At 37.6% G+C, this 22455-nt stretch overlaps 1 protein-coding gene across 1 annotated transcript in view; it reads right to left on the reverse strand.

Moving 5' to 3' along the window:
- Nucleotides 1–22455, reverse strand: part of CDH7 (cadherin 7) — a 109128-nt gene that overhangs the window by 24119 nt on the left and 62554 nt on the right. Inside the window, exons 6-9 of the mRNA XM_044242839.1 lie at nucleotides 15254–15507; nucleotides 1806–1942; nucleotides 855–976; nucleotides 95–212 (exon numbers count right to left, since the gene is read on the reverse strand). Coding sequence (XP_044098774.1) covers nucleotides 95–212; nucleotides 855–976; nucleotides 1806–1942; nucleotides 15254–15507 — 631 coding nt within the window. The remainder of the gene's footprint in view (nucleotides 1–94; nucleotides 213–854; nucleotides 977–1805; nucleotides 1943–15253; nucleotides 15508–22455) is intronic.

The raw sequence follows: 22455 nt of genomic DNA on the forward strand, positions 1-22455 counted from the left end.
GTGTGTGTCCATAATCAGCATTCCTGAGCAAGAAAAAGTTGTTGCTTAGAGTCTGTACCTGCTGCCTCCACTGATGATAATAATAATACTTTACCTTTGTTATCTTTCAATGAAAAGTTGTGGTTATTTGTTGCATCAGTTGTCAAGCTGAAATAAAACTGGTGTCCATTGGACGGTTCATCTTTATCCACAGCACTGATCTTCTGGATAACCTAGGATGGAGAATTAAAAGCATGAAAGCATGGTGCTGTGCCCTGCTGTTTTGTGTGACAGGACAGAGCAATTTTATACCATATAACAAATACCATCCTCCTTGGGGGAAGGACCAGATGTACTACTATGAACCCAATCTAAAAAGGGCTCTGAAAAACCAATCATGTCCCTTTGAAATTTCACGTTTGCATAAACTTTTGTGAACCTGAGAAATAAGCTGTACCAGCCCAGCACATGCCCCAAAACACCAAACAAAATGGATGAGCAGAACAAGCCACACCAAGATTAAACCCTACTTAGTTCTTAGAAGTTCAAGGTACATAACTCCTGCTGTGTAAAACAGGGGGCAGGCCAATCAGGCATCATATGCTAGATTTTTCCTTAAAGGAGTCAAAGCCCTCCACCGTTTACCACGGCTTTCACCATGTTGCCCTTTCTTCCTGAGAAATTTCATCATCCCAATTAAACCAGAATTTTAAAGTTCCTTCAATATTAGTTTATGCTACACATCAAAGTGTTAGCTTTGCTGAGATGTGCTGATTACATTTTATCTTAAAGCTGGCAGAATTTCAAAGGTAACTGCTTCTGGATATTTTTAAAGAAACCACAAGCTAGGAACCTGGTGTGCAGAAAGCTCTTACCTGCCCTGGCTGGGCATTTTCACACACAGTGGTCTCGTAGTCCATAGCAAATTCGGGGGCGTTGTCGTTGATGTCAAGTATAGTAATGGCCACATAGCCTCTTCCGACTTGAGATGGATTCTCTAAGAGGAAAATTTGTCTTATCATTTACTCTAAGAGTAAAGCTATTATTCCATTGCCCTCTTCCTCAAACAACTCCTTTTAAAAACAATTAGACTCGGCCAAAATGGTTTGCCTCTCTAAATCATGATTCTAATAAGAAAATGACCAAACCATAAATGAAATCTAGAAACATAACACTAAAGACTTCAAAGGGAGCAACAGAAAATTTGATCCAAACGTCATGCACATGTATAGTACATGTGTGTCTTTATTTGAGTCCCTGATGAGAGAATCATTGAAAAGAGGACTAATCAACCATGAATTTCAATATTCTTTGAGGCTAGAGTACAAATTTGTATGACTATACACATATATACATATTATCCATGCACATATACTATATATAGAGATAATATGCATAACATATCATTATGCATCCCTCTTTCAATATTTTTCTTATCAGGGGCTAAAATTCGTTCAATATCAATATGCATATATGTGTGTATTGGTTAGGGATCAAGTTATTACTTTTTGTAAGCTACTGGACTAACTCTATACCAGCATAAATGCAGCTTATGAAATAAAACTATGAAACAATAGTGAGCTCCCTGAAGGTAACTCAGGCCTCTTACTTTATAGCAATCTCTTTTCCTTAACTTTGTGAGTATTAGCAAATAAAGTTAAGGAATATAAATATATTTCTCAGCTTGAAATTAAGGATTTTCAAGATTTTGATCAATTCAGATAGGCACGTAATAGAACTCAAGCGGAAATTACCACCTCAATGACAGCCCATTCTGTACTTTCAAAGTCCTCCATCCTCATTTAATGTTCGACCTTACAACTTACGGCTCTCCATTGCAAGAACTGTGATATTATGAACAGCATTTGTCTCTCGATCCAAAGATTTGGCAGTTGTAATCACTCCACTGTTGGCATCAATATTAAAGTATCTCTCCAAGTCTGTGTTTCTGTCAATTGAATACCTAATTGAACATTAAAAAAAGAAAGAAAAAAAAAAAACCTTCAATATTTGTTTGATTACAGTTTGCTAAATTTATTTCATTAATTGCATAGCCAACCACCAAATCCTGCTGATTCCACAATCTGTCATATTAGTAACATAAATACATGCTTAGTTTAAAATTTCACCAATGTTATACTCGGTTCATAACTGCTTGTCAGTAAACTTTTTGCTTTTCTCTCAGTAAAAAATAAACACCCTAGTATAGTTATCTTCACAGTGGATTGTTGAACTAATAAACTTCACATTTATTTTATTCTGACTCCTCAAAATCATTTACAATAGATTTAGTAGCCCTTGTCACATTCATAGGTCCTTCTAAAATGAAACAGATATAGGCATCTTGCCCATTCACATACACTTAGCAACAAGATATAGGGAACAGACAACATCTTTTGTCTTGACAACACCAGTCTGATCCTCATCCCCTAACTTTTAATAAATCTCTCATTCAGGATCTTGACTGGGATTCCATAGATATGTTTCAAGGTAGAACCCCTAAAATTACATGAATATTTTGGTGTAGAGAAGCATTTTCTCAAAATATCTGCTCTCCAAATACTAGTGAAAAAATGACTCTTCCACCTATATTATAACTCCATTATGCTGTTATTTGTTCCATACACAAAATTCATCCACCTCCAATTAATGCCTATTTCAAAACACCACACCCTCGCCCCCAGTGGTTCTAGTTGAGTGAAGAAATCTTATTTAAAAACAAACAAAAGAAAAGATAAGCCAACACATACCCAATTTAAGAATGTATTTTATGTTTCCATAGTTCTCCAACTACTATTATTAAATAGAATCATCTACTTCTAGTCTGCTGTATTATAAAATTCTAGACAGAGCAAACATAGCAAGGAAAGAGGAGGTATCAGAAAATATTAGAAAATTAACCATAAACCAACAAATACTGTCTTTGTCCAGCAATAGGTGTTTAGGTGATAAGAGTATTAGGAACTTATTTTCTGATGTTTCTACTTTCTTGATGGCGTATGAAATAAGATTATCAGCTGAAGGAGCAAAGAAGAGAAGACATTTTGAGAAGGAGGGAGAAGTTTATTAGAAGGGACAGAAAAAAAAAATATATATATAAATACACACACGTACACAGACTAAGGGATGTATAATGGGATAGCTAAGCATTGTGAATGGCCAATTTGCATTTTATGTTCATCAGTTCAATGTGAGACCAGTCATCCTGCCTATCTGTCTTGTTCTGTTGTCATACATGTGTTTGAAGGTGCACAAAGGGCATAGGGTTGGATTTGACTAGTCATGGACAATGGAAAGGAGGGGGGTATAGACGATAGGGGCATGTACACAGGAGTGATAATAATGAAGGCCCATGGTACAGTTCATAAGGAAGAGTTAAGGAAATAAGGGGAAATAGACCGATATTGAGAAGATTCTGATAGCATCAGGTTGCAGAATTGCTGGAGTGAGAAGTGGTAGACAGGGAATGAGATCCTTGAGGTAAATTTTCAGTAGTAGCATATGTTAGATGACTGACAAGTCAAGAGTATGTTTTTAAAAACCTATGACTAAATCTGGGACGCCTGGGTGGCTCAGTGGGTTAAGCCTCTGCCTTCGGTTCAGGTCATGATCCCAGGGTCCTGGAATCGAGTCCTGGGCTGGGCTCTCTGCTCACCGGGAAGCCTGCCCCCCCCCACCCCCGCCTGCTGCTCTGCTTATTTGTGATCTCTCTCTCTCTCTGTGTGTCAAATAAAAACAAAAAACAAAAACAAAAACAAAACAACAAAAAATACCCTATGACTAAATCAAGGCAGAAGAACAGATCACCAGAGAGTCAAAAAGACCAAGAAAGTGAAAGATCAACATGTTTAATGAGTCATTGGTATAATTCAATCAGTTATCAATCACCATGTCAGGAGTTACTATGGGCAGGAATAAAATGATCCAGGAACTAAAATCTTCAATGAATTAATATGATAACTGTATATTTAGTGGTTGATAGCAACATGGAAGATTCTGATGATGCATTCCACAGAAGAGTTGAGGGTTTTGAAGGAAAAACAAAATTAAATTGTTTGAAATGATAATGGCAGTACAAACAAAATGTACTCACACTTCTAAGATTTGTGGTATACAGGGTATGAGAAAAATAAATCTTACTTGAGTTCCTCTATACCCTCTTTTTTCCCATCCTTCTATTATAGCTTAAGTGTTTTTATTTGTATCAAAATCAAACTTACTCTGCACATCCATCTGCTCTGACCTTTTCAAAATGTTTTTCCTTGGAATAAGATATTTTCCTCTGTACATTATTTGAATTGAAAGCAAGTATGTTTTCTACTTTAAAAAACAAATTTCCTCATGTGTGTCTAGTTCACTGTTGGACTTGATATCATCAAGTCCATTGCTCACCTCTATTCTTTTCTTACTCTCTCATTCAAATATACTATGACTGACCACTGACTCCTCCTTAAAACATAGTCTCCATCTGCCTTTGTCAGTACCACATATTTTCTGTGTTCTTCCTACACTACTGCCCGCGCTTTACAGTCACCTTGGCTGGTTCACATTCCTCTTCATAACTTCTCTTTCCTTAAACTCTCTGAAAACTCTCCTGTGAGGTCTTCCTCTCTTCTTTATATAAAAATGCTTTCCCTCTGAAATTTATCCAGTCCCATAGCTTAAGTAACCTATACTTTTGATTGCTCCCAAATCTACATAAAAGTTCCTTGGCGACCAGACTTATTTATTGAATTACATGCTTAATATCACCGCATGGTTACACAACACGAAATGTAACATGTCTCAACAGAAGTTAAACTCCTGCTGTCTCTCAAACCTTCACCTTCTCCACTCTTTCCAAGCAAATGATACCACCAATCACTTGATTGCTCAAATCAATAAGCTAGAATTGGTTGGTGATTTATTTTTCTTACTTTTGCATCCAGTTTCTCCAAAACTCCCACAAGGACCACACATTGTAGCCTAGATCTTGCATCATTTTATTCCCTATCAACATACATAGGAGAAAACCAACAAATTGGTCTCCTAGAAATGATAAAGGGAGTCAGAGCAGATGTAGGGATAGAATAAGCTGTTGGTTTGAGAAGAGATGGGAGATTTGGCAAGGACATGGAGGACACAAACTGTCTAGAACATTCTGGATGGTGGCTATGCTTCTTAATCCCAAGGACTTGGGGTCACCCAGAATTAAAGGAGTTCCCTATTTTCTTTTTTTTTTTCAAAGATTTTATTCATTTATTTGACAGAGAGAAATCACAAGTAGATGGAGAGGCAGGCAGAGAGAGAAGGAAGCAGGCTCCCTGCTGAGCAGAGAGCCCGATGTGGGACCCGATCCCAGGACCCTGAGATCATGACCTGAGCCGAAGGCAGCGGCTTAACTCACTGAGCCACCCAGGCGCCCCAGGAGTTCCCTATTTTCTATTTTCTATTTCTATTTCCCTATTTTCATTTTCTATGTCTAGCCCCTCTAGACATACAAAAAAAAAAAAAACTAGATCTTATATATGAGGCATTCAATACTATATAAAGTTACCTGAGAAAAACAATCCCTCAGTCAAAAAAAAATAAAGAATATGGGTACTCTTTAGAGTCAGAGATACCACATGTCTCACAGGAGGGCTGATGGAGCTAAAAGAAAAGTAAGACTCTAATGAAGTTTGGACGAGCACATTTATTGTACTTCTGTACCCACTGGCCTTGGCATTGAGATGTTTGATGGCCTGAGTCAACTAGAGGCTTAGCAGAAAGGGAGAGGATTGATGTTTCTCTAATCACATGCCAGAGTGAACATTAGTGCATCTTCTGGTGCTGTTAGTGGTGTGTGGACTCACAACAATCCCTCTAGTTTCTGCAAATTACAGCCTAAGAAAAACTTGCCTCTATTATATATGTGTGTGTGTGTGTGTCTCTCTCTCTCTCTATATATATATATAGACAGACAGATATATATCAGACAGATAGATAGATAGATATACATATGTATATGTATGTTGGAGTAACCAACTAGAGAGGTCACCTCTGTATTTTTGTCACTACAGTATTAAAGCTTCCAGTCTACCCATTTACTAGTCAGGCAGCTGAAAATCTTAGTATCTAGCTTCAATCCTGTTCCTGAGAGCTACCAACTGCTCCAGGTACCTGCAGCATCTTCAGCTCAAAGTCAATGTCAGTGTATCCGAAAGCCCATCCATCAGCCTTTCCCCCGTCTATCCCTCCTTCAGAACTTTCCCATTTTCAGAAGGACTTGAGCATTAAAGCCTAGTCTGCATTTTTTCCTGCATCCTTAACTATGAAAAGTCATGTGTGACAAAGACGTCTATTTACGTATCTCATATTCATTTGCGCTTAATTCTTATTACTAGAACCTGCTTTTGTTTAGAGGCAGCATGTATTCAGCTGAACATCTCTATTTGCTAGTCTCCTATATAGATGTGGTATTGGTGTCCTGATGGTGAAGTTGTAGCAAATGAGATGAAATTTGTTGAGTCCAGCATCACTGAAAAACTCCTGAAATGATAGGACAGAGCTGCTAATTCAGCCGGCGTTTGTTTCTGCCCCTTCCCCTCCATCTCACCTGGGACGTGAACACAACGGGAAAAGGTCCAAAAGCCATCTTGTAAATATGAGGTGATGAGTGCTTGATATGAGAAGCCAAGGCCCTTGATGACATTATACTGCCAAATTGTCAGTCCTTGGGTGTATAGCTCCAGACTTCTCATTAGGAAGTCATTAGTGTTAAGCTTTGTTGCTACTAGCCAAGCACAATTTCTAACTAGGGCAAGCAGGTACTCTTATTATGGTATTTCAGTACTGGATACTAAAGTCTCACAGTTGGTTGTTGATGGAGCCAAGATTCAGAGCCGTCATCTGAGCTGTCCGTCCGTTACATACCACATTACCTATAAATAAGCTTTTGGTCCCTGCCACTTAGGATTCTCCAATTCAGCTTCTTTCTACTTTTTCCCAATGCTCTCCTACCTGAAACTGTAAGTCAAACTGATGTCTTAACTGATGAATGAAAAGGCAATGTGTATCTTCATTTCTTATGCCTCTCTTCATCTTGGTCCTCCTATACTCCATTTTTTCTCCTTTCCAGTTATTTCAGTTCTGTGTTCCTTGAAGATAGTCCTCTGGCATTAAGGCAGTAAGCCATTCTAATTACATTAAGAAAAAAAAAAAAGTTTTCTTTTCTTTTCTTTACTTTCTTTTTTTTTTTTTTAAACACTCAGGGAGTCTCCAAGGTCCTGGAGAGGGGGAAGCACAGAGGGGTTGTCCTGCCTTCTCTAACTCATCCCCATCTTTCCCATCTTTGAATGCCCTTAGAGCCTTACACCTGAGACTTAATTGCCATCCCGGGGAACTGTACTCCTGCCTAAGATCAGAGACCCTCAGGTCTCAGAGGGTCTTTGCTTGTGCAGAAGAATAAATCATTCAGAACGTGGTTGGCTTATTTGGGAGGAAAAGCAAGGCTCATGGGACAGGGTCCTGCCGCACATCATTTTGAAGAAAATGGGTAATGGTTTTAGAAAGAAAGCCTAAGAATACTATCAGAAGCATAAAGATTTAAACCAAAAAGCTAAGATTTAGAAATTTTTGTCAGCCTAACAGTTTTCTTCACCTTTATCCATCCACCTCCCCCACAGCCCCCACAGGATCGAGCTTCTCTTATATCACACCAGGAATAATTTTGGAGAATATCATAATGTATTATGATGTGATGTGACTATGGGACCCCAGGATTTGAAGTCAGGAGATTCTAGGATAATAGCACCAAGCCTGCTCGGACTACCTGTGGGAACTCCTAGTCATTTAATCCTTCAGCTCAAGTTTATTAATCAGTAAAGTGATTTGAAATAGAGATCTCCAAAATTTTCTATGTGTCTGATCTTAGCGATTACCCTACATTATCACACATAGTCACGGCACATTTTTGTAACTGTAATTTCCCTAGGATCAAATAAAAAATTAGGGCACTTAGTATGGAGAAATCAAGGATGTACCCATAGTATATTGCTAAGAAAAAAAAATTCTTAGTCAAAGGAAAATCTCTAAAGTTTAGTTCATTAAAGCCATTCTGTTTTAAAAATAAAACACATATAATCCATAATTGTCCTTTCTTGGTTTGTATAAAGAATACAGGCTGTCACTGAAATTCTTTAATGTTTAATGTAGTGAACAGTTGGAGGACATATATTTGGATCTCCTTGTTCCTCAGATCTTACAATTTTTAAAAAAATATATCTTATTTTAATTTAAACTAAAAACGAAAACGAAAATGAAAATAACTTACAAATTATGCCTTTTTAAGAAACCTGGCAGTATACAGGATCTGTGGGCTTTGCGCTCACTACTACAAACCACAGCGTAGGAATGAAAGGACAAAATTTATGGCCACGACCTGGCCCCTAACCTACTATACTTATTTGAGCTCTCCAGTCACCATTTATATTCATCTGTGTCTTTAGCTGCAAAATGATAAGGCTTTATGAGATGGTTTCTCATTTCCAGATTTAATATTAGATTTTTTTAAAAATAGGTTTTCGTATACAATATCTCCTACAGCTAGATGGCAAGAGGGCTGGGACCACATCTTAAATATCTGTAGATGCTCAGTGTTCTGTACACCGACCATAAAATGAATTCCTTAATAAGCATCTATTATCATCATTGCTGCTGTTCCCAAAGCTATGGAGATCGATCAAAATATCAAAGTGCTCTTCCCAAGTAGCGTTCTTATTGCCCAGCTATTGATATGCATGTCAATCCTCTGAAATAGGACCTCTGGGTGAGTGAGCCACATTAACACGAATGTATCACTGCTACTCCCCAAAGGGCAAGAGGTAATGTGACAAATAGACATTGACAAAGCTAAACAATAGAAATAGCTCAATGATTTGAAAACTTAATCTCTTAAGAAATGCGTGTGTGTGTGTGTGTGTGTGTGTGTGTGTGTGTGGTGTTGTTGTTGTTGTTGTCATTACAAGGAGTAGAAAGGTACTGACAGAGACCTTGGTAAAATCCTGGAACCATATTTTTTAACTGTAAGACCGGGGTGGAGGGGGGCAGATTTATTATAACAGAGGGATGCCAATACTTGCCTTGTAGGACTTTAACAAGAAACTTCTTCAAAATAAACTACTGAGTTCAGTTCTTACTGACGCCACTGTTTACATCCTCACCGCTTTCTGATAATGGCAACTCAGTATTCCGTTGGCAATTTAAACCTTCCCAATCTCATGCAATCTTGATGGTACTCACCATCAAGATGCCCAGAACTTCCTGGGTAAGAGACGGGACACACGTCCTAAGACAGGCCAAAAAACTTTCCAAGAAACCGTGAACCTTAAACAGAGGGCCACGAGAAAAGAAAAGGGTTGGCACGGGTTCGTCCCACTGCCGCATGCTCAAAAGATTATTTGCTCATTCTTGCTGCTCATATTTATAGAAAAACCTTGTATTTATAAAAAAAAACAAAAACAAAAAACAAAAACAAAAAAAAAAAACCCTCTCTTTCCTGAGGACCAGCTATTCAATTTTTCCTTTAACTCTGTGAGCTACCCCCAATTATTTCAATAAATTCCTTTTCCTTTTTTTCAGTTACCAATGCCAATTTCTGTTATTGTAACTCAAGAATGCGAACAGTACAGTTCAAGATAAATAGAGCTCCTTGCTCCTTCCACCTCATGTACAGTTCCCAAAGACTCACACCACAAACATTATGGATTTTATATTCTTCTATTCATCATGCTTTTCAATAAGCATTTTAAACGTAGAAAATACTACAAGGGACAAATCAAGAGAAATGTAATCTTCAATAAATTCATTTTACCCGGAGTCTTCAAAAAAGCTAACTCAGAAGACCTTTGCTTGAGCAGAGTAGTAATTCCACAATATAACAAAAGATGGAAAAATGGATCAAAGAGCTTAGGAATTTCCTACTTAACGCATTTTAAAAAATTACCTCTGGATATTAACATTAACATTACTATAACAAAAAATACAATTTTTTTAAAAAAAATCACCATACCTGAACAGAGATATTTATATTTTTTTCATTTTTAGTGATAGTTACATTAAATTGGGCAGCATTTTGAAATGGATTATAGCTCATGTCTTCCTGATGGAATCGATTTCTGCTATTGTTAACATGAACCACTATTTTTCTCTATGTTGCTGGCTCAGTTTCTTAGAAAATCAAATAGTAACAAGTAGCAAATAATTTAGATTAAAATAATAGGTACAAATGTATGCATGCATACCAGCTCCTTTAAAAACTACACACTGAATTATTCAAACATCCAAATGTGTTCTTACTAGTCACACTACATAATGTAATATCTGATACTATTTTATCACCTTTGATCTGAGAACATACAATACCAGGAGTGCCAAAAAAGCCTACAGGTAAGTATTATTATTGTGGTATCCTTGAGCATAAATACAAATGTAGTTCTGTATTTAAATTGCTGGAAAAGCTGAAAATAATCGCCATTAATTTTTATGAAAACCTCTTCACATCTGATCTTATTTGTAGTAATATCATGTTTCAATTCATCGGCTATTTTTAGCATAGGGATTTTGGGCTTGTGCTGTCTATGGAAGTCAATCTGCTGATTTCAAAGAACAGCACTAGACTCTTAGGCTATAACTAAATAAAACATAAACAGACTTTGCATAATGTTTTCTTGGTTTGTCCAAATCGTGCCACCCCTCAAAGCCCTGTAGATGCTCTCTCTCCTTCAAATGAAGCCTCCTGTCCAGTGAGCTTGGAGTGATTGCAATTTATCTCACAATTGGCCATGTTATAGTTCTGATGTTTTCTCCCCTCGCTGTGTTTAACTTTTCTGGGATCTTATGTCTTCAAGCAGATTATAAATTCCTTGAGGTCAGAGGACATGTTTTATTCATCTCTGTTTTTCCCGTCAATATTCGCGGCAGCACTGGGCCCAAAGCAGGTTCTTAATAAATGTGTGTGGTTGCACTGCTCCGTCTCCCAGCGCTGACATGAGGAATGCAGAGTGCTCTAGACTCTAGGCTGCTCCCACAGTGTCTGTCCTCACCGATGAGAAACACAGGTGGGAACTTTCTATCCCTTAGAAAGACGATCAAAATCATCAGCAGAACATGACCCATCCTGTGACGTTCAATAGCTAAGCCCTGATATTTGATATTATTTGGGGTAAATATTTACATGAAACATTAAGCAACTACGAAAACATAAAGGTAGCCCGAAGATCGCGAGACTTCAGTTACCTAATTTTGCTTTTGAAAGAGCCTCCTCTTCTCCTTTTTTTTTTTTTTTTTTCCTGGCTAAGTAATCTCAACTACCATCTAATTCCCACTTTTGGCTTCCAGTTTCTATACGGGAAGAGGAAGATAATGTATATAGGACATGGTGGGAGACGTAACACACCTGGATGCTAGACAAGCGATCGTGAAGATACAACAGCTCACGATGGCGTTATATTCTGGCTAAGCACCGGGCCCTGAGTTTGTTTAATCTTTCCACCTACTGCTACTACGCTTCTTGGTGGCCAAAATGCTTTATGATGACATAGGTGCCTCAGTCCTCTTTTAAAGGAAGGGCCGATGCACACAGAAGAGTTACTCATAGCTTTGACTGGCATCAAAAGTAGGTAAAAATAAAAAGTGCTGAGCAAGGCGGAGATCATAGGAGAAAAGGATCTCAATTTTGCCTTTCTGGAGGAAAGTAAATGTGTTTCTTTCTAGAATTCTAGTCTCTCACTCCACATATTGGTAAATATTCCAATTATAAAGAGCATAGGCTCGATTTTAATATTATACTACAAAAAAAGTCAATAAATTTAAATATTAATTATCCAACTTCCCATCCTGGTTTACAATTCAAATACTATTGGCCTAATTTTAAGCCATTACAACAAACAAATATTACTTTTCCATTCCTCTAAGAATCCCAATATTTCTAAAGGTGTGAGCACAAAATTCATAGCCCTAAGACTCTGCAGTTTCTATCTCAATCTGGAAATTCATTTATCTTAGGATCTCAGCAGACCACGTCCCCTGCCCATCCACTGGCCTTTGCTGAAGGAGGGCTTACATTTTGATAGGTACTTGAATGCCCAATGCAAGCACATATTTGTATCCATTAAACTACATAATATCATCTATATTTTGGAATATATGTGAATACAAAACACAATACAGATCGCCAATACAGTTGCTTGTAAAGTATGCCTCCTTTTGCTGACTTACTGACCTTGAAAGAAAAACGGGATGAAACCCAATAAACTATAATAATAGCAATGCACAATGATAATACTTTCTAATACTTAAGTCATGATTCTCACTTTAAAATTATTAGTTACTTTCCCTTTATCATTTAATTTTCAAAAAACTTGGGATAAATCAGGGATAGGGTGTGCCTTTCCTTTTTACTGGGCAGACAGAAACTTAGCTGGCTAAGGGGCATCCCCTAGGTCACTCGGCAAATAGCAGTGTTGAGAAAAGAGAACCAGTCTTCTAGAAAATGTGCAGGCATGCATACCTACTCATCAAACTAGAAGACGAGGAACCTGGCCTCCTAAACAATATCACAAATAAATAGGAAAGGAGAAATATATCAAAGATAAACCCAGAAAAAAAAAATCAGCCATGAATGACTGAGTGACCTTAAAAAAATAGTATAAAAAATGTTTCAAGAGGGCGCCTGGGTGGCTCAGTGGGTTAAGCCGCTGCCTTTGGCTCAGGTCATGATCTCTCAGGGTCCTGGGATCGAGTCCCACATCAGGCTCTCTGCTTGGTGGGGAGCCTGCTTCCCCTTCTCTCTCTCTGCCTACTTGTGATCTCTCTCTCTCTCTCTCTCTGTCAAAGAAATAAATAAATAAAATATTTTAAAAAAATGTTTCAAGAATACAAGTAGTAAATACTAAGTCCCGAAATTAATTTTAAAAAAAACAAAAGGAATATATATACACACACTCCAACAATATTTTAGTCCCTTTGAACAAAGGTTGTACCTTTAATTGTGAGATTTGGGCTCAAAAACTGATATAGTGGGGCACCTGGGTGGCTCAGTGGGTTAAACCTCTGCCTTCTGCTCAGGTGATGATCCCAGGGTCCTGGGATCGAGCCCCGCATCGGGCTCTCTGTTCAGCGGGGAGCCTGCTTCCTCTTCTCTCTCTCTCTGCCTTGCCTCTCTGCCTACTTGTGTTCTCTGTCTGGCAAATAAATAATAAATAAAATCTTTAAAAAAAAAGTTTAAAAACCTGATATAAGTTAGTACTAACCTGAACTTTTCAGGTCACCTTCATTAGCATTAGGAAAATGAAAATGAGGTAAAAGTAAATTACTGGCCAGCGTCTTTCATTGATGAAAGCCACAGACGTCTTTACCTCCAAAATCAAGGGAGTTCACGTCTGACCCTCCCATCTCTGTGCGTCAGGGAGGAGACCAGAAGGCCACTTCATCTCTAACTCAAGGCACTTAGCTGCTTGGTCCTTCTCTTCCTTCCTCCCCACATTATTATATAATGCTGCATTGTTTCAAATAAAATACTACAAAAAGTGAAATATTTATGTCAGAGGCTTTCACAGGATGAAACACAGGAAATGGGTAAAGGAAAAAGAAGAAACAAGATTTCTTATCGTCTCTCATTCAAGTACTCAATTATGTTACGGATCAGTGTCTCCTTTTTTTATATCCCCAATTTCATGAAAAAATCCTCTTTTCCCCCATGAAATTAAATGATTTAAGCAGAAGTCAGACTATTCCCAGTAGCTGATCTATGCAAACAATCACGTTGTGTCTGATCATAAGGGGAGGAGACAACGTGTTTCAGTAAGAGATGTGATGCTATAACAAAACCCAAATTCAAGTGTTCGCAAGTCAGCAAGACTCACTGGATGGAACTGAGCTTAAGCCAGGAAACTGTTTTGACGATGAAGGCTGGGCTATGACAGGGAGAAGGGAAAGGCTTGTTCTCTCTGGTACATTTGTGACTTTCAAATGTTCTACCACATGGAAGCTTATATTCTTAGGAATAATTTATGATCACTCTGTTAAAAATAATATAGCCACCCATATAACCTGAATTTATCACACAGATAGGGAAATGATGAGTATGACTTCATTTCTGAACAATTATTTTATGCAAATTCTTCATAGACTATGATACTAATGTCAGGCAAAAGGGAAGCAAAGCAGAGCAGTTACATATGCCTAAATAAGTTTATTATTTTAGGAAGGTAAAAGATTATGCTTTTCTTAACTAAGAACTATTGTCTAAATTACAAATACTTTTCATAACGTTTTGTTGTCAATGTCCAAACTTAGCTCAGAAGTTACCTCAAAAGCACTTAGCATTGCCAGATAGCAGTTAAATCTAAAAAGCTGTGGTTAGCTTTTAATTGACTATATCTGAATATAAAACATCCACTGATTTGTGTACTTTATTAGACTTTGTACTCAAAATCCAAAATGTCCCATTAAAAGTTTTACTTACGAGTGCAAATTAAGACATGTAATACAAAGTGATTTCAAGCATATTATCTGTAGACTATTCACCTAAAAAGATGCCTCATGTGCACACACATACTAACACATACATACGCAAAAACATTCATGTCAATATCACGTTGTACCTTAGAAGTAAAACTGAAAGTGTGAAACTGTTGTGGTATTCTAATGCTTACCTATCACCTTTCTGTTGGTCATAAAGAGATCGGTTGCTTAGAACCATGTGTCTCGTCTTGGTACAGGACTACTGATAAGACATTTGAAAAATAGTCCTTCTATATAGATACAGTATTTTTTTTTGTAAGTGGAAATAATAAACTTAAAAAATATGCTATCCAAATAGGCCAGTGTGTAAAAAATATGATTTGTTTAAAAGTTAATCCCTAATTTTAATTGTTTATAAAATTAGCTTTCTCATATATGTCTGTATCTTACAACTAGGACATGCATCACTTCATCTTTGAACACAGTTGGTTTTGAAAGAGCTCAGGATAATTGGTTCAATAGGAACATCAGCTATGGCTTGTGGATGATAATGAGTGCCTAAGAATATCGCTACATGATAATGGCCTTGGATAATCAGGTGAAACATTTTTAAATTAGTAAAACGTCGAGTTGTTCTGATCCTGTTTCACTTCCGCTGCTATGGCTCAATACGGAGACAAAACTGGTCTTCATTTGCTATGAATCAAGAGCATCATAATATAGAAACCTGCTAGTTGTGAATAAAGCACATTGTTGCAAACTGCCAGAAAGAAGAGAAATGAGCTTTTACCTCACAGGGCTGTTGGAAGAATCTGGGTCATGAGCTGCTACAGTGCCAATGATATTTCCAACTTGGGTAGCTTCTGACACCTCCATGGGGTACAAAGGTGAGGAAAACACGGGGGGCTCGTCCACATCCTCCACAATTATCTTCACCGTTGTCGTGTCGCTGAATGGTCCCAGGCTTAGAAAGCGAGGGTCGGCATCTTTGTTTGCAGCTTCTATTCGGAGTGTGTAACTTGTTTTGGCTTCAAAATCCAGGTCCTGTAAAGAAAGTTATTAGGGAAATTAAATTACCAATTAAATAGTCAGCTAAGCAGAGCCTTTTCATTTATGAATGCCAATAAGCATAGAAAGGACTCCGCCATGAAAATGCACCATCAGCATTCACAAATAATAAATAATAATGCCAATCAGAATCCTTGCGGCATTTCTGGCTCATAGACAATGGTAAGTGCTTTGGAGCTAACTTAATCCACTCTGCTGCCGTGCATTGCATGGGCAAATGCAAGTCTTTAGAATATTATTTGAAAGACAACTGCTAAGATTGAAAACTCTTTCCAACAGGGACATCAATATAATATTCTTCAACCATGTAATTTAACTGCACTATCCAGGGTGTGCGTTAAAAAGAAAGAAAAATATAACTTTCCACTGGATTTCTCATTTAAAAGGTCATCTTTATTGATTTCAGGGACTCCATTACAATCCTGAGCTGTTAGGTGGTCCAAGGCAGCCACACAGTATAGGTGTGATGTTGAGTGTTGCGCCATCTGAAAACACAGCCAGTTCTCGAAGAAGCACCCATTGTTTCTTTCTTTCTCCACAACTCCTCTCCCAGTATACACTGTGTCTCTGTGTGTGTCTGATGGCTGAGAGTTACATTCCAAAATCTCAGTCCTGCAACTTTCCAAGATGATTAGCATGCCAACACTTAACTCAAAAATAGTGACCCCAGTTAAACCATTTGGTAGCTTTAAAAAGTTGTAAGGGCAATTAAATATTGTCCTAGGAAAGCACCATCTGTGAAAAAAAAAAAAAGAATTACATACACAATATGCTGAAGTTGTTTGTGACAATAAAAATGCCTCTCTTTTTCAAGGAAGAGAGGAGAAAGAGAAACGTTTTCTCTTATTTGCAAATAAAGAGTCACAGATTTTTATGACTTTCAAGCTCAATCTCACCACTGAAAAACTGTCCCCAAATATTCCTCGCATTCAAGGAGATAAAACAAAAATATCCTTTTTTAAAAAAGTAAAGAAATGGACCGAAATGCTACCAAATATAAAGCATGATTTACTTAATTGTAATTTTTATCTGATGGTTACATAACTAAAATGTATTAGAGAAAAGGGGCTAAAACGTAATGTTGAGAATTGGAATCCAACTTCATCTCATGTGCATGGGCAGGTGTGTGCATGTATGTGGGAAAGCATATATTCCAAGCCCTCCCCAAAGGTGTGATGCTGACTAAAATAAACAATGTAGTCATATAAATAGAAAATAGGATATATAGATACACACACTATATGTATATATACACTGCATGTATGTCTATATGACAAGCAGGATATATATCTGTAGTGTTGATATACCCAATGAGACTTTTTTTTTTTTAAAGATTTTTATTTATTTATTTATTTATTTGACAGAGAGAGACCACAAGTAGGCAGAGAGGCAGGCAGAGAGAGAGAGGAGAAAGCAGGCTCCCTGCTGAGCAGAGAGCCCGATGCGGGACTCGATCCCAGGACCCTGAGATTATGACCTGAGCCGAAGGCAGCGGCTTAACCCACTGAGCCACCCAGGCGCCCCCCAATGAGCCTTTTAAAAAGGCTCAATATAACATGTATACACAGAAACCCATGTACATACAATATAAATATAGATATAATAAATATATATACTGCATGTATGTCTATATGACAAGCAGGATATATATCTGTAGTGTTGATATACCCAATGAGCCTTTTAAAAAGGCTCAATATAACATGTACACACAGAAACCCATGTACATACAAAATAAATATAGATATGTGTGTGTTTGCAGCTATATGTTACATAAAACATTTCCATGGCTCATCTCTGGTTAATACTGAGGGGAAAATATATAAATCAATACTCAAAAATAGGTTTACAATATCTAGATCAGGGAGCACTTACTGAAATTTTTACTGGCTTCACATCTGTCTCATCCAATAGACTATAAGCTCCAGACTGTTTTGTTAATTACTAGCATTCCCAGGGCCCATTATGAATTCAGTAGATAGAAGGGGACCCAATAAATTCTTGTTGAATTAGAAAGAACTAGACCACAGATAACCAGGACACACAGCCTTAAAATTGAACTATATATTTGCCCCAGGGAATCCTGATCACCAAAAGGAGGGAGTGGGGGAAGGAACAGTCAAGTATATTGGTTTTCTTTACCACAAAAGACTTCTTAGAATTGTTACAGGAAAATGCAGTTTTAATTCATTCTGAGATTTCATCTGAAAATACAGGGGCACGTGGTACACAGTGCCCTAAAGACCACCTTATTAACAAATTCAGTGATGTTTTGATGATGCTACCTTTTTTGTCTATTACCTAAAAATGTTTCCTGACCAATGGTTCTCAACCAAATGTGGGGATCAGAACTACCCAGGGGTTTTCTGACACACGTGTGTCCCCTTCAACGATGCGGATTCAGCAGAGCCGCGATGAAGCGTACGTATTTTTAAAAGGCTCATTGGGTAATTGTGATGCAAATCCTCTTGTAAGAAGGCTGACCTCCGTGTTAACATTGTGTCGTGTCCATACATGTAATCCAATATTTAATTTGGGTATTGCTAAGAATAAAAAAAAGAATATATTTACCTAAGTGCATTCACTTACTCTAAACACACACATAGCTTGGATAGTAACCTGTGTACTTTGTTCTTAAATTACTTATAAAACTGGCCAATAAGAGAAAACTTACTTTTTTATAGTGTGTGTCTGTTTATCATAGAATGTCTTAAAAATGCTGTTTACCATCTCCTTTTAAATCAATTCAAAACCACAACCACTTTTAAGATATTCATTCAGCTCTATCAAAAGGGATAACAAGTATTTCTGTATTCAAGTAAAAGTTTGACTGGCATATGAAGAAAAATTTAAAATTTACTGCACAAATGAATGCAGCTATTTTATGGGAACTTTTTTTTTAATATGTCTAAAAGGCAACAACATGAGGTATAGACATCTGGATGCCACTGAGTCATAATGAAACACAATATCTTGCATGATGATTGGTTGCCTAAGAGCTATTATGAAAATAGAGCAATAAAATAATTCATATGAAAGGCTATGAATCAAGATTACAGACAAAAGAAATTGCTACACAAAATGATTTTCAGAGCAAATCAGAATCAGCCAGACATCTAGTTTTCAAAGAGGGGTGTGGTGTGACAGATAGGGTTGTTAACCACATTGAAGAGAAAGCTTTTGCAATAAAATTTTAATTCTATTTCTCTTCCTTATTGACTTCTATCTAAGCAATACGTTCTATAACTATTAGATTTAATGAACGGAGTTTTACTTGGGGGAAAAGAAAGTTAAAATAACAACTGAGGAAACACAAAGTAAAAGGTAATGTCTAAACAGATTCTATCCCATAGTGGAACTACATATCACTGGAGACGATATATATAATTGGAAAGTAAACCAAAACACTCTTCACCCTGTGGCCCACAATAGCAAGCAGTAGGTAGGGTGAATGAGAACCTGGATTCAAACGGGAGTCATGAGACCCAAGTCAGGGATGCCACAGAGCCGAACTGAGACCTGAACAAGGTGTGCTTTCATCTGTCCAGCAACATGCATGTCAGAGACTCTGAAAGAGAGAAGCGGCTTGCTTGGTATATATTCCTAGACTACAAAATACGGCTGTTTACATTTTTTGCCATCAGAGATGATGAACTGCAGGATTAAAAAAACAAACAAACAAAAAAAACCCTACAAACTGAGGGTCCACATAGGGGAGGCAGGTGGGGGATGGGTGAAGAGGATGAAGAGGACACTTTCTTGATGAGAACTGAATAATACACAAAACTGCTGTGCCACTGTATTGTGCACCTGAAACCAGTATAATGCTATGGTAACTATACTAGAATTAAAATAAAACAATTTAAAAAATAAGCATTGTAACTAAGGTAGGGGTGAACAACTTTTTCCTGTAAGGAAATAATACTAAATAATTGGGCTTTGCAGGTTGTACATTCTCTGCCACCTGTAAATGAATTAGTGTGGCCGTGTGCCAATAATGCTTCACGTACAGGCAATGAAACCCAAGTTCTACATAACTTTCACGTATCACACAACATCCGTCTTCCTCCCATTCTTCTCAATCATTTAAAAATCTAAAACTATCCATAGTCCTTGAGCTGCACAGAAGCAGGCAGTTGTTTGTCAACCCCTGATCTAAGGATCCCAAGATAATCAGCTTATTTTTCCAGACTAGATGCTCACCCTTCTTCCTCCTATCCCTTTGACCACAATTAAAATGAACTCTTCACTATAAGGAGCACACTGTCTTCCAGTTCTTATCACCTGATGGTCCTTCTTTCATGTAATTTTGTCTTCCATTTGTCGTACTGAAATATGGAGACCCACCATCACCTTATTAATGTTCCCATAATCCCCTTGCCTAACGGATAATAAAACTTCTTTAAATGGAAAGCTAACCATAAATGAAGTTTTATACACATCTTTAACACGCATTTTAAAAGATGCAAAGCTGGTATTATTAATGGATGTGAAAATCAAACAGCAGAGAGTTCCAGGGAAAGTCCAAAGTTACATGTGTAGAGGGGGAAGACACACTATGTGAAGTCAAGGCCATGTCCACCCACCACCCATTCCCTTCCTACTATAAAAAGCAGAATCCAAGAGCAATTAGGGTCTCTTATTATATGGCATTATCACATTTAGGTACTTCCCATCTCATCAACATATAGGTTTGCTATACGGTATTCCTAAATTAGAACACTTAGAACATTGACTGACAGAGTAACTGTTATATAAATATTCACTTTGTTACTATTACATTATTCTTAGTGCCATTACTTCCTTCTAGATTGTATACAAATCAAATGAAAGTTAAAACCATCCCTTCTTCCCCTATGTTTCTCCCATGACACCTAGGCCTACATCTTCAGCAAAGTCAGTTTATAATATGGTGGCTTGAATTAAAACAAACAAACAAAACGAAACAAAAAACCCCAACTATCATTAATAGTGGGATATGCATAGTTGTCCCTGCCATTTTTAGCCTTTTAAATAGTAAAACCTAAGTTAAAACAGCATCTTGAATCCATTTAATAAAATCACTGCACTGCATTTTTCTTTCTCTGTATCTCTTGGCTTCTGGTCTCCAGCCAAATGTGCTCTCATTAAGCTCAGTGGCCTCCTTTTAGATCTTGCTCTTTTGGGCAATGCTTGTGTTGATGTTTAGGAATTGATCCAAGTTAAACTCTTCTTTTGGAAATTGTTCATTCTGCTCTTCTAACCATGGCACGGTACCAAAAGGGCTGACGAGAGAAAGAGAACGAGACAGAGAGAGAGAGAGAGAGAGAGCGAGTGCATGTACACACACGTGCCTGACTCTATATTCAGTGTCTATGTTTAATGTTGATTTTATATAAAAGCACTAAGACTACTGTCATTTTCAAGAACACTTCTTTCTCTAGAGATTCCAGCTATCTTTTGGATCAAAGTATATTCTGTTGCTTTCAATATCTTCCCTCCTTGTTGATCAAACTAACACACATCTTTTCCCCACTAAGTAAATGGGCTTAAATGAGGCCATACCTATGGGAAAATAACCCTCAATTACAATTTTCCCTTTGCAATTATTTTACTCTAAATAAATCTTCTGTCCAGAGCCTTAAATGTGACCTACAACCTTGAAAGAGCTCTCTCTGCTAGAATAATTTTGTACATTTAAATACAATAACAAGAGTTCTAAAGTGATTCTCCCAACTATTTTTCAAAAGCAAAGCATGCCTTCATTATGTGCAACTATTATGTGTGACTGCCTTTGTCTTCTCCCTTCCCTGGGTTATGCCTGAGAAAGCCTTAATGTTTCCCCCACTTGCCTGAATTTAGACGCGCTTCTTCCTGCTCTTGGCCCCTGACCTACCATTTCTTAGAGCAGTTAGTATAGAAAGCATGTATTGTAAGTTCATTCTCTGCCCCTTTGAGATGGAAATTAAAAAAAAAAAATGTTTCTTGCCATTTTTACAGCGTAGGAATGTCTTCCTCAAGAAACAGGGGAGTCATTTCTTTGAAATGAAATCATCAAGGAAGACAGAGCCTCTAGCTGCGAGCTGCTATGGAGAGTAGGGGCCCACCTTCAGCCTGAGCCTTGCTGCAAGTTGTAAAACTACCTCCTGTCATGAAGATACAAGAAAATTTACTTTGCCTTTAGATAATGCTGTTATCCCCCACCCCATCCACACACTGTAGCTCTTAACTCAACATCCCTCTGTCTCATCTGACTTTAGACTGAATTTGGTATTTTCTAACTTAAAAAAAATTCGAAGACCCGTCAACTAAATGCATATATGTTTCAGATTTTTAGTTGAACTTATCTACAAAGAGGCAGAACCATAAACTTCTAAATGTATTCCCCATTAACAATGCACATTTATATAGTCCTTCCCGTATGTAGGTGATCATTCAATGAGTTTTACAATATTAATTTATTAACTGCTATAACTCATTGGTTCCCACAAGGTAATACTGTAAGATAATATAGCTCTTAACAGATCTTTCTGACAAATCTGGAAACTGAGCCAAGGACAGACTGAGCTCCTAGCTCATAATCAACACAGGGTGGCCCCAGTGTCTTTGTTCCCACAGACTAAGAATGAATTGGAAGTATGAATCCGATAATCTAAAACAAACAAAAAGAGTAGTAGTGAAGCTCAGTATGATGACAAAGGAAGAAAGTGGGATTAAACCATGTCAAAGGGATGTAGGAAATAAGCAGTCCACACGGCAGCGGTGAGAGAGAAACTGAGGGCTCTCGTCACCAGACTGTCGACTGCCATCACATGGTCTTTCGCCTTGAGCACGGAATGCCTAAATCAGCACTTACCCAGATTCTTACCCATACCCAGTGAATGAATGTCTGGCTTTCTCGTTCATGTTCTGTTGTCTGGATTAGCTTTCCAGCTCACAGAAATGTTC

The sequence above is a fragment of the Neovison vison genome, chromosome 3, assembly GCF_020171115.1.
Source record: "Neovison vison isolate M4711 chromosome 3, ASM_NN_V1, whole genome shotgun sequence".
NCBI lineage: Eukaryota > Metazoa > Chordata > Mammalia > Carnivora > Mustelidae > Neogale > Neogale vison.